At 42.8% G+C, this 15,403-nt stretch overlaps 1 protein-coding gene across 4 annotated transcripts in view; it reads left to right on the top strand.

Moving 5' to 3' along the window:
- abca2 (ATP binding cassette subfamily A member 2) overlaps nucleotides 1-15,403 on the top strand; it is a 559,549-nt gene that overhangs the window by 520,588 nt on the left and 23,558 nt on the right. For all 4 annotated transcript variants that reach the window (XM_087998533.1, XM_087998535.1, XM_087998534.1 and 1 more), the window contains exon 45: nucleotides 8,493-8,585. In XM_087998533.1, the coding sequence (XP_087854659.1) occupies nucleotides 8,493-8,585 (93 nt within the window). The remainder of the gene's footprint in view (nucleotides 1-8,492; nucleotides 8,586-15,403) is intronic.

Here is a 15,403-nt window from a genome sequence, read left to right as displayed (position 1 = left end):
ATTCTAGTCTTCTTGAAATGAATGTTAACATTGCATTTGCCTTCCTGACTGCCAACTAAACCTGCATGTTAATCTTAAGAGAACCCCTAACTAGGACTTCCATGTTTCAGATTTCCGAAGCCTTGACCTATTTAGAAAATGGTCTCTGCCAGTATTCTTTCAAAAAAAAGTGTATAACCTCACATCTTCCCACATTGTATTCCATCTGTTCCTTCTTTGCCCATTCTCCAAGCCTGTCCAAGTCCTTCTGCAGCCTTGACTCCTCTTCAATATTACCTGCCCTTCCACCTGGGTTTGAGTCATCAGCAAACTTAGCAACATTGCCGTTAATTCCTTTGTTTAGATTGTTAATAGATAATGTGAGTGGTTATGGTCCTAACATTGCCCCCTGCAGAACACCACTAGTTGGCTGGTGCCTCCTGACCAAGAACCTTTTATCCGGGTTCTCTGCCTCCTGCCAGTCAGCCAATCCTCTATCCATGCCCTTACCTTATTTAGCAGCCTCCTGTGCAGCACCTTGTCAAAGATTTTCTGGAAATCCAAATAGATCATGTCCACTGACTCTCCTTTGTCTAAATCACTCATTACCTCCTCAAAGAAATCTAACAGATTTGTCAGGCACGGTCTCCCCTGGACAAAACCGTGCTGACTCAGTCCTGTTTCACTATGCACTTCCAAGTACTCTGCAATCTCACCCTTCATCGTGGACTCAACTCTTATTTTAAAAAAAAAACCAAAGAACTGTGAATGCCAGAAACCAGAATCAAAATCAGAAATTGCTAGAAAAACTCAGCAGGTCAGACAGCATCTGTGGAGAGAAAGCAGAGTTAATGTTTTGGGTCCAGTGACCCTTCTTCAGAACTGATGGTAGTGAGGAAAAAGTTGGTATGCGTGCGAGGGAAGAAGTGGAGGGAAGGGGAAACGGGTAAGTGATAGGTGGAGATGGAGCCCAGAGAGAGTGAAAAACAGTTGGGCAGAGAAAGGGCTGAGTAAGGGTCAGCCTGGCGAATGAATAGCTGCTAATGAGGACCTTCCGGACTCAAGAGAGTTCAATAATTTTACGGCCTGAGCATCTTCTACCATGTCCTTTACCCAACCCCCACTCCCACTCACCAGGCCTTGTCATCACATGGGGTGCTACCACAAACAGCTCATTGTCAGCTACTGACATTCTCCCATGCTGACCTTTACTCAGCCCTTTCTCTGCCAACTGTGTTTCTCTTTCTGTCTTGGCTCCATCTTCACCTACCTTTCTCCCTCCCCCTACCCTTTCTCTAGCACACATACCAACATTTGACTAGCTGCAGTCAGTTGTTAAGAAGGGTCACCAGACCCAAAAATGTTAACACTGCTTTCACTCCACACATGCTGCCAGACCTGCTGAACTTTTCCAGCAATTTCTGGTTTTGTTTCTAAAATCTCACCAATGACCGAGGTCAGGTTAACCCCTTATAATTTCCCATCTTTTGTCTCCCTCCCTTCTTAAACAGGAATGTAACATTAGCCATTTTCCTTGTCTCTGTGACCCTCCCTGACTCCAGTGGTGCCTGAAAGATCAACGCCAAAGCCTCTACAATCTCCTCATATATCTCTTTCAGAACCCCGGGATGTAGTCCATCTGGTCCGAGTACTTCATTCAAATTCAGACCTTTCAGCTACCCCAGCAGGTTCTCCTTTTTGATGACCACTCATCTCTGCTCCTGACTCTTTTGAAGTTCTGGTATGCTACTGGTGTCTTCTGCCATGATGACTGATACAGTACGATAATCTCTTCAGTTATAGAGTCATAGAGATGTACAGCATGGAAACAGACCCTTTGGTCCAAATTGTCCATGCTAACCAGATATCCTGAACTACTACTGTCATTTCTTTGTTCCCCATTACTACTCCTACGGCCTTATTTTCCAGTGGCCCAGTGTTCATTCTTGCCAAAAAAAAGTACCCTTGCAATCTTCTTTTATATTGCTAGCCAGCTTATCCTACAACTCCATCTTCTCTGCCTCATTGATTTTCTTAGTTGATCTCACTAGCTTTTAAAGGCTACCTAATCCTTTGGCTTCATCTTGCCATGAGGCTGAAGAGAGAGCAAGATTATGTGACATTGCATTATTTTCACTGATGATGTACACTGTTTCATTAGTCAATAAGTGTAAGTGTTAATCCCTCTCACTACATGGCCTGCTTTATAAAAACTAGTAGCAAAAAAAAACCCTAAGAGGAACTGCTTTTTTTTGATACTGAAGGATAGTGTGTACATGACAATCAAATTGGTTTGAGGAAAAAAAAGACAAATTAAAGTCTCGAGATATTATCTCCTGCAGAGCAAGTGCAGGGGGTTGCGTTTCTGACATGTTGGATGTAGCATCTGGATGGTTATTTCACCTTACTTCCAGTTCAACCAAGCCGCATTCTGTTCCAACAAACCAAGTCAAAACAACACTGACTGGGGCGCCAATACATACTAATGCTATTTGAAATAACAATGACATTCTTGCATGACATTGTTTCTATCACATCCACAATCAGGAGATAGAATTGAACTATGAACATCAAAAAGTAAGTGGGGAAGGAGCATTCTAAGATGTAAGAGAGCAGCAACGAGAAAATGCACACCAAATCTGTTCCTACCATAACTCACGTACAATGTGACCCGTGATGTACTCTGTTCTACCCCCTCAGGCAAGGATTGGCAACCTTAAAAACAAGGAATCTTTTCTTAATTTCAGTCAAAAATGAAAAACTAAAAAAGCTGTAATGCTGCTAATTAAATGGCAATAATAGTGAAAAACCTCAAAAACTCATTTTATATTTTACAAAAAAGATTGTTAATTGAATAATACTTTGTCAGACGCCCCAATGCATTGTAACAGATCCTGTCTATCTGGTTAATAGGAGGGAGATGAAGGTAATGTTACTGAGTTAGTAATTCAGGAACCCAACCAAATACTGTATGGTCAGGAGTTTGAATCTCACCATGGTAGCTGGTGGATTGTTAAATTTTCTTTTAATTTCCTCCAAAATTATGTCAATTTGCCAGAACAATGGCTCACCACCTGGGTGTCAACCGCTATTCTTCATTTGGCAGCTGGTTTTATAGCTCTTCCAGATGGAAAGAGATTAAAAAACTGCAGATGCTGGTTTCCAAAATAGACAGGCAGGAGGCTGGAAGAACACAGCAAGGCAGGCAGTATCCGGAGGGGGAGAAGTTGACGTTTCGGGTGTTACCCTTCTTCAAGATTTCTCCACCTCCTGATGCTGCCTGCCTTGCTGTGTTCTTCCAGTCTCCTGCTTGTCTATTTTGGAAACCAGCATCTGCAGTTTTTTAATCTCTTTCCATCTGGCTAGCCAGAAGATGCTTGCAACTCTTAGCAGCTGCCATGGGTGTGTTTAGATTAGATTAGATTACTTACAGTGTGGAAACAGGCCCTTCAGCCCAACAAGTCCACACCGACCCGCCGAAGCGCAACCCACCCATACCCCTACATTTACCCCTTACCTAACACTACGGGCAATTTAGTATGGCCAATTCACCTGACCTGCACATCTTTGGACTGTGGGAGGAAACCGGAGCACCCGGAGAAAACCCACGCAGACACGGGGCGAATGTGCAAACTCCACACAGTCAGTCGCCTGAGGCGGGAATTGAACCCGGGTCTCTGGCACTGTGAGGCAGCAGTGCTAACCACTGGGCCACCGTGTGTTGTGGAAGACCTTTACAGGTTGATCATCACGTTACAAATGAACCTTCCCTAGTCAACACAACCTGGCACTAGGACCCAGAGCTTCAGACTCTAAGGCAGCGGTGTTACCCTTGACAATAAGGCCTCCTAGCTGGTGATGTTTAAATTCAATGGCGAATTCTTGAGTTAAAAACCACTGCCAATAATGGTGAATAAGAAACAATCATCAGCTGTTATTAAATTCCATCTAGCTCACTAATGTTCTTTGAGGAAGAATCATAGAATCACTGCAGTCTGGAAGCAGGCCATTCAGCCCATCAGGCCCATACTGACCCTCCAAAGGTCCATCCTACCCAGACCCACCCCTCCTACCCTATCCCTGTAACCCTGCATTTCCCATAGCTAATCCACCTAGCCTATCTCTGGAAACTATAGGCAATTTAACATCGCCAGTCCACCTAACCTATACATCTTTGGATTGTAGAAGGGAACTGGAGGAAACCCATGCAGTGACATCCTTATTGGTTGTGCCAACGGCGTGACTGTAAACCCACAGCAACATGGCTGACTCGTAACTGCACTCTGGGATGTTCTAGCATGTCGTAACCAGGATGTGGAGGACTGGGCTGGACAAAGTTAAAAATTACGCAACACAAGGTTATAGTCAAATCGGTTTATTTGGAAATACAGGTGTCCAGAGCACTGCTACTTCATCAGGAAGCTCCGAAAGCTTGTACTTCCAAATAAACTTATTGGACTATAACCTGGTGTTGTGTGATTTTTAACTAAGTCATAACCAGGGCAGTTCAGAATGGGCAACAAACACTGGCCTTGCCAGTAGCACCCAGATCCCATTTGGGCCACACGGTGCCTCAGTGGTTAGCGCTGTTGCCTGAGTTCAATTCCTCCCTCAGGTAGCTAACTGTGTGGAATATGCACTTTTTCCTTGTGTCTGCATGAGTTTCTCCCAGGTGCTCAACTTTCATCCCACAATCCAAAGATGTGCAAGTTCAGTGCACTGGACATGTTAAATTGCCCATAGAATCCAGAGATATGAAGGCTAGGTGGGTTAGCCATGGGAAAGGCAGGGTTACAGGGCTAGGGTAGCAGAGATGGGTGTGGGTGAGTTGTTCTTCAGAGGGTCAGTATAGGCCTGATGGGCTGAATGGCCTTCTTCCAGACTGTAGTGATTCTATGATCTCTTGGCCCACAGGCCTGCTGAAGTTAAAGCAGCAAGTTTCATTGTAAATATATCGCATTTCTTTCAACGAAATGGGCACAGTCTGAGCTTGCTCTGGCAATTCTTTTCACCGTCTCGCGGTTGATGTCAATATTTCTGGTCATACAGAACAGGAACAGACTCTTTGGTCCAACTCATCCATGCCAACCAAGTTTCTCAAGCTAAACTAATCCCATTTACCTGTGTTTGGCCCCTATCCCTAGAAACCTTTCCAATTCATGTACCTGTCTGAATGCCTTTTCCATATTGTAACTGTACCTACCTGTACCACTTCTTCTGGCAGTTCATTCCATTTAAGAATCACCCTCTATGTGAAAAAGTTGCCTCTCAGGTCCCTTTTAAATCTTTCCCTTGAAAATATGTCCCCTAATTTTGAACTCATGGCCTCTTCTGATTTTATAATCTGCAAGAAGGTCACCTTTTTCACCTCCTACGCTCCAGTGAAAAAAGGTTCCAGCCTATCCAGCCCCTCCCTATAACTGAAATCCTCATTTCCCAGCAACATCCTGGTAAATCTTTTCTGCATCCTCTCCAATTTAATAATATCCTTCCAAAAGCAGGGCAACCAGAACTGGACACAGTATGACTGCTGGCACTGTAAAGGACAGAGATGAGTAAGAATTCTCACCATGATTCTCAGATACCACACACTTACTACTTTTAGCCAAATCCTTGTGTGGTTGTCTTAGAAAAGCATGAGATTCCAAAGTCAATTCAAGTTTGTGCCATAACCAAGTGTACTTCAACGTTGCAAACCACCAATGAACCAGTCCAGGAATTGATCGCAACCTGTGGGCATTTGCATGATTATTAGTCACTGGAGGAAGACGATTTGAGCTGTTGGGAGTTGTGCTTTTGTTATCTGCTGCAGCAAAGCAACTTTAATAAACATTGTGCTTTCCACTGAAGGACAGGCATATCAGGATACAAATCTAGGCATCTGTGCTGAAACTCTCAAAGGCATACCACAGATGTTAGAAATCTGAAACAAACTCTTCCAGAAAATCCAGTCATGCCTGTGAGGATGGTGGAAAAAAAATTGTATGTAAAAAAAAAAAAATTCTTTTTCATTTAGTGCAAGAAATGGCTTTTTGACATTTAATTGCAATGTTGGTATATTTGAAATGCTTTAAATAAGCCTTTCAATCATTTAGTTGTCTTCATTTTATAATGCAGCCCCAATTTCGGTTTTCCTTTTGTATCCCTAATATGAGAACAGATGACCGTGCAGGTTCAGTTTGCGAAACTGTCAGGATCAACCCAATTATGATGTTCAACTGAATTATCCACGTGCAGCTGTATAATTTAGTTGGAATGCATAGTCAGGTGTAGTTTTATTTTTGTAACATATCCTCAGCATATTGTTCAGTGGGGTGAGATTGTGCTTTGTGACATTAATAATGGGCATCTCAACATTTGCATGAATTCAGTGTCCATTATTTTAACTCAGGTTAACCACTGTAAAAGAAAGATGCGTAATAAGATATTACCTTTTATGATATCCCTAAACATTTTACAGGAATCAACTGCTTTTGTAATGTTGTCAATAGTCTAATGTAGGTACCGTGGCAACCAATTTATGTATTGCCAAGTACCACAAAAAAGCAGAAAATTCTGAAAATATACTCAGGCAACCGTCTGTGTGGAGTTTGCACATTCTCCCTGTGTCTGCGTGAGTTTCCTCCGGGTGTTGTGGTTACCTCCCACAGTGTTCAGGCATGTGCCGGCTAGGTGGATTAGCCACGGGTAATACAATGTTACAGCTATAGGATAGGGGAGCATGTCTGGGTGGGATGCTGTTCAGTGGGTCGGTGTGGATTTCATGGTCTGAATGGCCTGATTCAAGACTGCGCGGATTTTATGATATGATTCAAGGCAGGCAGTATCGATAGACAGAAAAATAGACATTTCAAGTTGAGGATGATCCTTTGTCACACGCACAAAGAATATGATCAAGACCAAGTTATCTGTTTTGGTGATGTTGTTTGAGGAGTATCAGCTGGACAGCAGGGAAGCATGGAAGGTGATTCTTTGCGATCTTTCACATCGTCTTGAGAAAACAGACTGGACTTTAGGTTAACATCTGAAAGACAGCCCCTCTGATGGTACAGCACTGGAGTATTTCAGCTGGGGACTTCAGAGCGGAACTCTGAAAAACCCAGAACCTTGTGGCTCACAGGCACGAGTGCTACCCACTGAACCACAGTGTAAATTTTATTGAAATGGATATAGGTCCCAAGTTAAACTAGCAGAAATAATACTTTCATGAAAATGTATTAACTCAAATCCACTCTACTATTGGAGTTTATCCCAAAACCCGATGCTATTATTCTGTGGAGTACACTGGAAAATTAAGTGAATTGAAACAAGACCCCGTTACTCTGGGACCCCGGTGTATGTTGATCTACTCAGGTCTGTCTGTTTGAGTGAATATTTTGGGATCGATACTTACCTTGGGCATTGCACAGCAGGCAGTATGGGATTGGCCACACATTATTCACAGCACCTGATGTTAATATAACTGACAACCGAGAAACTGAATATCAGGAACAGAAACAGAAGTTGCTGGAGAAACTCTGCAGGTCTGGCAGCATCTGTGGAGAGTGAAACAGAGTTAACATTTCAACTCCAATATGAGACAACTTCAGAACCTGTAGTGATACCTGGCTCAAAATATTAACTCCATTTCTCCGTCTGAGACCTGCTGAGCTTTTTCAGCAATATGTGTTTTGGTTTCGGATTCCCAGCATACGTAGTATTTTCTTTTGAATGAATATCAGGTGCTGCAGGTAGAACTAATCCATTCGCACCCATTTTGCATCAGTTTGAATTTCTCCTCCTTTCTGTAAAGGCGCGGGCTGAAGTGGAGCTATTTGGAAGTGGAATAGTTTCAGTAAGTGCAAACCAAATGGAAAATAAGGAGGCATATTACTGACAGATTCGCTCATCGAACTATAACAGGTCAACAACAGCAAGTGAATGAGTAGATGCTGATGTGAAGTTCACAATAATTATGCAAATGGCATTGTCAAATTTTACCAGACAGACAAGCAGGTCACATTACTGGAATAACATCACAGACTAGAATCCTGAGATTTACTTCTCCAATGAAAATTGAGAACATAATTGTTAACGTCACTTTATAATTGCCCATTAGGAGAAAGTACCTTTTGTGTGTTTAAAAAAATTCTGATGTCCATTTTTAATTTAATAAACATTAAGATATCCCAGTCAAACATTGTCATACCTGATTCAAGTATGTACATTTGTTGAGCAGAGACAGCTTCTGTATCTGACCACGAAATGTTTCCTGATTACATCAGGTGAGTATATTATTCTTCAGAATTGTGGCTTTCTGAATGAATATGAAACCACATTCCATCTTGTAAAGGTACAAAGGGTGCAGGTGTGAGATGTGATCTTTTCACTGCGATCATGATGATGATAAATAATTTGAAAAGACAAGCTGAGCTAAAGCAGAAATACTTTGTGCCATTGTTTGTCTGTGCTTTAGAAATTGGTGAGGGAATGGGAACATGGTATCTTTAATCTGCTTCTTTTCATCTCTGCAGCATGGAGGAGTGTGAAGCACTGTGCACAAGACTGGCCATCATGGTGAATGGACGCTTCAAGTGTCTTGGCAGCATCCAGCACTTGAAAAACCGGTAATTTAACGTTCCAGCCATCCCCAACCCATCCTAATCAGACACTTAGCACTAAACCAGCAAATCAGCACCATTAGTCTCTTATGTTTACTAATCAAGGTTGCATTTCTTCCTTTATTTCCTTTGACATGAGGTAAACATTCTAAACTCAGAGAATTTGAATAAAATGTTCTTTACCAACTGATCATCATGACAACAGTGCCACTCACTCTGACACAACTTGTGTACTACGATACATTAATACCTCCTCTGTAAACACGGACATTTCCCATTGACACGGAGACTAGCACCTCCAGTGTACACACGGACATTCCCCATTGAAATGGACACTAACACCTCCAATACATACACCGATATTCCCCATTGATATGGACATTAACACCGCCTGTGTACACACAGACATTCCCCATTGACACGGAGACTAGCACCTCCAGTGTACACACGGACATTCCCCATTGACACAGACACTAACACCTCCAGTGTACACACCGATATTCCCCACTGACACAGACACTAACACCTCCAGTGTACACACAGACATTCCCCATTGACATGGACATTAACACCGCCTGTGTACACACAGACATTCCCCATTGACACGGAGACTAGCACCTCCAGTGTACACATGGACATTCCCCATTGACACAGACACTAGCACCTCCAGTGTACACACGGACATTCCCCATTGACACAGACATTAACACCTCCAGTGTACACACCGATATCCCCCCATTGACACAGACACTAGCACCTCCACTGTACACACACACACACTAGCACTCTAGTCAACACAGTGACAATTTCTATATAACATGGAGGTGGGGAAATGAGATGATTATTATCTAAGCACCCAAGTCTGTTTGCCATTCCCTGAGAGAGGTTATTGAATTCTCAATGGCTAGTTTCTGCTCCCTTATTATCACTGGGTTCTGATTGTCACAGGTCTAGAATCTACAAACCAAGACTAATCGGCCAAGTTTCACTTGGAGCACCAGTAGAGCGAGGCCACTACCTGCATCATTTACAACTACCTTAAAGATGTAGCCACCTTTACCACAACTGCAAGAATAGGGAAATCAGCCTAAGGTGATTTATGTTGGGTGAAAGGTTAAAAAGCAGACAAAAAGAAGGAGCAATTAACTGAGCAAATCGGAAGAGGTGATCGAAAGATTGACTTTAACAGCGCAGTAGTTTTTAAAAGTAGCTGGTGTGAATTTGACTCTAGCAGAGGGTTATACCTGAAGCAATTGTACTTATGTTATTTTCTGTAATGCAAGAAACTGATTGTGGATATTTTATTGAAGAATCCAACAACTAACTATAATGTACAAATACACTCCTCAGGCACTTGGGTAACTAGGCAAGCATGCAACTATTGAGTGGAGAAAGTGAGGTCTGCAGATGCTGGAGTCAGAGCTGAAAATGTGTTGCTGGAACAGCGCAGCAGGTCAGGCAGCATCCAGGGAACAAGAGAATCTGCAACTATTGAGTTAAGACACAGGACCATGCTTCCCATAGAGTGCCATGCTTCATTTGACCTAAGTCAAGATGAGGTATTAAGGAGAAAGTGAGGACTGCAGATGCTGGCGCATCAGAGGTAAAAAAGAAAGTGCTGGAAAAAGCACCCTGAAGAAGAGTCCTGCTCGAAATGTTCACTCTCTTGCTCCTCGAATGCTGCGTGACCTGTGCTTTTTCAAACACCATGCTTTATCTACCCTGAGATGGAGTATGAGACCACTATACCCTCAGGTCATGTGCTGTGATAGAGAGATAATATCGTGAGCATGTCTCTGAAAGGTATGCTGAAAGTGAGACACAACACAACAGTAGAAGGTTAGCAGAGTTATTCAGCAATGGGATAAAGATTCTGCCATCATTGTGGACAATGTACGGAGGTCTCACGATTGTGTTTGTATTTTGAGATAAGGCTGTGGAAGTATTTGAGGACCAGCAGGTTAGTTAAATACAGTTTCCCCTTTAGAAATCTGTGCATAAAATGTTCTTTACCAACTGATCATCATGACAACAGTGCCACTCACTCTGACACAACTTGTGTACTACGATACATTAATACCTCCTCTGTAAACACGGACATTTCCCATTGACACGGAGACTAGCACCTCCAGTGTACACACGGACATTCCCCATTGAAATGGACACTAACACCTCCAATACATACACCGATATTCCCCATTGATATGGACATTAACACCGCCTGTGTACACACAGACATTCCCCATTGACACGGAGACTAGCACCTCCAGTGTACACACGGACATTCCCCATTGACACAGACACTAACACCTCCAGTGTACACACCGATATTCCCCACTGACACAGACACTAACACCTCCAGTGTACACACCGATATCCCCCCATTGACACAGACACTAGCACCTCCACTGTACACACACACACACTAGCACTCTAGTCAACACAGTGACAATTTCTATATAACATGGAGGTGGGGAAATGAGATGATTATTATCTAAGCACCCAAGTCTGTTTGCCATTCCCTGAGAGAGGTTATTGAATTCTCAATGGCTAGTTTCTGCTCCCTTATTATCACTGGGTTCTGATTGTCACAGGTCTAGAATCTACAAACCAAGACTAATCGGCCAAGTTTCACTTGGAGCACCAGTAGAGCGAGGCCACTACCTGCATCATTTACAACTACCTTAAAGATGTAGCCACCTTTACCACAACTGCAAGAATAGGGAAATCAGCCTAAGGTGATTTATGTTGGGTGAAAGGTTAAAAAGCAGACAAAAAGAAGGAGCAATTAACTGAGCAAATCGGAAGAGGTGATCGAAAGATTGACTTTAACAGCGCAGTAGTTTTTAAAAGTAGCTGGTGTGAATTTGACTCTAGCAGAGGGTTATACCTGAAGCAATTGTACTTATGTTATTTTCTGTAATGCAAGAAACTGATTGTGGATATTTTATTGAAGAATCCAACAACTAACTATAATGTACAAATACACTCCTCAGGCACTTGGGTAACTAGGCAAGCATGCAACTATTGAGTGGAGAAAGTGAGGTCTGCAGATGCTGGAGTCAGAGCTGAAAATGTGTTGCTGGAACAGCGCAGCAGGTCAGGCAGCATCCAGGGAACAAGAGAATCTGCAACTATTGAGTTAAGACACAGGACCATGCTTCCCATAGAGTGCCATGCTTCATTTGACCTAAGTCAAGATGAGGTATTAAGGAGAAAGTGAGGACTGCAGATGCTGGCGCATCAGAGGTAAAAAAGAAAGTGCTGGAAAAAGCACCCTGAAGAAGAGTCCTGCTCGAAATGTTCACTCTCTTGCTCCTCGAATGCTGCGTGACCTGTGCTTTTTCAAACACCATGCTTTATCTACCCTGAGATGGAGTATGAGACCACTATACCCTCAGGTCATGTGCTGTGATAGAGAGATAATATCGTGAGCATGTCTCTGAAAGGTATGCTGAAAGTGAGACACAACACAACAGTAGAAGGTTAGCAGAGTTATTCAGCAATGGGATAAAGATTCTGCCATCATTGTGGACAATGTACGGAGGTCTCACGATTGTGTTTGTATTTTGAGATAAGGCTGTGGAAGTATTTGAGGACCAGAATTCTAAATACAGTGCATTGGAAAACCAGTGGTTGGAGAATAGGATGGAAAACTGGTAGGGATGATCACTATAAATCAATAAGGAGGAGTGGGAGGAGGGTGGTAGGTAAATGGAACTTAGTGGAGTGCAGGATCATAGCACTGCAGTTGAATTTTGAACATGCTGCAGTTAATTGATAACTGGACATAACAAAGTAACATGAATATGAAAGCTGAACTTATTGAGTGAGTGGTTGATGTTGAGGAGGTAAATGATTCTGCTTAGAGATAATATGTGCAGTTTGAAGCTCACCTGTGGGTTATGTCAAATGCCACAGTTCTTTAGATCTACGGTAGGGACCAAATATTGATGGTTTTTGCTGTTTTGAATTTTAATTTCTCTCAACTGATCTCAGTAAGACAGTCTATCCATACAGAGATCACAGTGTTGATGGAAGTCTTAGTGTTGGGAATCATCAGTATAAACCAAGAAACTGGCATTGTGCCAAGGCATGGCAATGAGGGCTGGCAAATGGATGGAGGAAGAAAGTGGCCCACGGAATCACCCTGAAGGTGGCTGTGCATTAGTGAGAAGAGCAGCAGTCTCTAAAGATGTGCCGGACTGTGTTAGGATCCATTAGAGTGGTAGCACCTCAGACCAGTAACAATTGGATGATCACAGAGTTGTTATGGCGTAGATTGAGGCCATTTGGCCCATCATGCCTGCAATAGCTCTTTCAAACAAGCATCATTGCCTCGTTCCAATCTCCTGCCTTCTTCCCATACCCTTGCTCAGGTTTTCTATCCAGATAATCATCCAATGCCCTTTGAAAGCCTCAGTTGAACCTGCCTCCACCATATTTCCATATACTTACTATTCACATAACGCCCTTACATCTTTTGCACATCCCTTTAAATCTATTGCATTCAACTCATTCTTGTTCCTTTTACGAGCTGCAACAGCTTTTCTCTATCCACTCTGTCCAGGCAACTCATAAATTTGAAAACCTCTATCAAATTTCTTCTCAACCTTCTTCTCTCCAAGAACAGTCCTAATTTCTTAAATTTATCTTCATTACTGAAGTTTCTCATTCCTGGAACCATTCTTGCAAATTGCATCTGCACGATCTCCAATGCATTCACATCCTTCCTATAATGTGGTGTTCACAACTGTACGCAATACTCCAGCTGAGGTGTAAATCTTGTGCAAGTTCAACATTATCTCCTTGCTCTTGTATACTATACACCTGTTAATGAAGTTAAGGACACTATGTTCTTTATTTATTATTCTCAGCCAGTCCTGCTCCTTTTAATGATTTACGCACGTACGTATGTAAATCCCTCTGCTCCTGCATCCTATTTTAGATTGCCTTTCAGTGTTCTCCCTACCAAAGTACATCATCTTATACTTGACTGTATTGAACCTCGTCTGCCTCATATCCACTTGTTTGTCAATGTCCTTTTGGAGATCAACACTGTCTTCTTCATAATTTACAATTTGCAATTCTTTCCAAGTTTGGTGTCTTTAAACTTTGAAATTGCCCCTTGCATACCAAGTTCCATATCATGAATGTATAGCAGGGAAACAATGGGCTGAGGAGTGGCAGATAGAGTTTAATTTAGATAAATGCGAGATGCTGCATTTTGGGAAAGCAAATCTTAGCAGGACTTATACACTTAATGATAAGGTCCTGGGGAGTGCTGCTAAACAAAGATACCTTGGAGTGCAGGTTCTTAGCTCCTTGAAAGTAGAGTCGCAGGTAGATAGGATAGTGAAGAAGGCATTCAGTATGCTTTCCTTTATTGGTCAGAGTATTAAGTACAGGATTTGGGAGGTCATGTTTCGGCTGTACAGGACTTTGGTTAGGTCACTTTTGGAATATTGCATGCAATTCTGGTCTCCTTCCTATCAGAAAGATGTTGTGAAACTTGAAAGGGTTCAGAAAAGATTTAAGGATATTGCCAGAGTTGGAGGATTTGAGCAATAGGAAGAGGTTGAAAAGGCTGGGGCTGTTTTCCCTGGAGCAGTGGGGGCTGAGGGGTGACCTAATAGAGGTTTATAAAAGTTTGTGAGAAGATTTGTAGCTCGGGTGCTCGTTGCTGTGGTTCTGTTCGCCGAGCTGGAAGTTTTTGTTGCAAACGTTTCGTCCCCTGCCTAGGTGACATCCTCAGTGCTTGGGAGCCTCCTGTGAAGCGCTTCTGTGTTGTTTCCTCCGGCATTTATAGTGGCCTGTCCCTGCCACTACGGAAGCGGCAGAGACAGGCCACTATAAATGCCGGAGGAAACACCACAGAAGCGCTTCACAGGAGGCTCCCAAGCACTGAGGATGTCACCTAGACAGGGGACGAAACGTTTGCAACAAAAACTTCCAGCTCGGCGAACAGAACCACAGCAGAGGTTTATAAAATCATGAGGGGCATGGAAAGGATAAATAGACAAAGTCTTTTCCCTGGGGTCGGGGAGTTCAGAACGAGAGGGCATAGGTTTAGGGTGAGAGGGGAAAGATATAATAGTGATCTAAGGGGTAACTTTTTCACATAGAGTGGTATGTGTATGGAATGAGCTGCCAGAGGAAGTGGTGCAGGCTGATACAATTGCAACAATGTTATAATTGTAGCAGCCTCCACTGCTTCCTAAGGAATGGCAGCTCATTCCTTACACGCAACACCCTCTGTGTGAAAAGGTTGTCCCTCTCATCTTAAAACTATGCCCCTCTAGTTATAGATTCCCCCTACCATGGGAAAAAGATCTTGGCAATTCGCACGATCCATACCCCCTCATGATTTCATAAACTTCTACAAGGCCACCCCTCAGCCTCCAATGCTCCAGGGAAAATAGCCCCAGCCTGTTCAGCTCTCCCTGTAGCTCAATTCCTCCAACCCCAGCAACATCATTTTCTTGCACCCTTTCAAGTTTAACAATATCTTTCCTATAGAAGTCAACAAACTCCAGCAGGTTAGTTAAATACAGTTTCCCCTTTAGAAATCTGTGCTGACTCTTCCTAATCAACCCATCCATTTTCATGTGACTAAGGGTGCAATCAAAGCCTGTGTTGATGTTGCAGAATGGTGAGACTAGACAATACCATTCACTTTGATCAGAGAGATCTTGCTGGTGTATCAGTTATGGGCCATAGAAACACCAATAAGACGTCTCTGAGAGATCTGAGCACTTAGCCGGGAAGTGATGACCTGTTAAAAGGCTTTGAGTCAAAATGAAGGAGCTTGGAAATGGAGCAGT

The sequence above is a fragment of the Chiloscyllium plagiosum genome, unplaced genomic scaffold, assembly GCF_037043375.1.
Source record: "Chiloscyllium plagiosum isolate Xiang-an unplaced genomic scaffold, Cpla_swu_hap1 HiC_scaffold_21, whole genome shotgun sequence".
Taxonomy (NCBI): Eukaryota; Metazoa; Chordata; class Chondrichthyes; order Orectolobiformes; family Hemiscylliidae; genus Chiloscyllium; species Chiloscyllium plagiosum.
The sequence above is the reverse complement of the archived record's forward strand: the minus strand, read 5'-3'. Positions and strand labels throughout refer to the sequence as shown.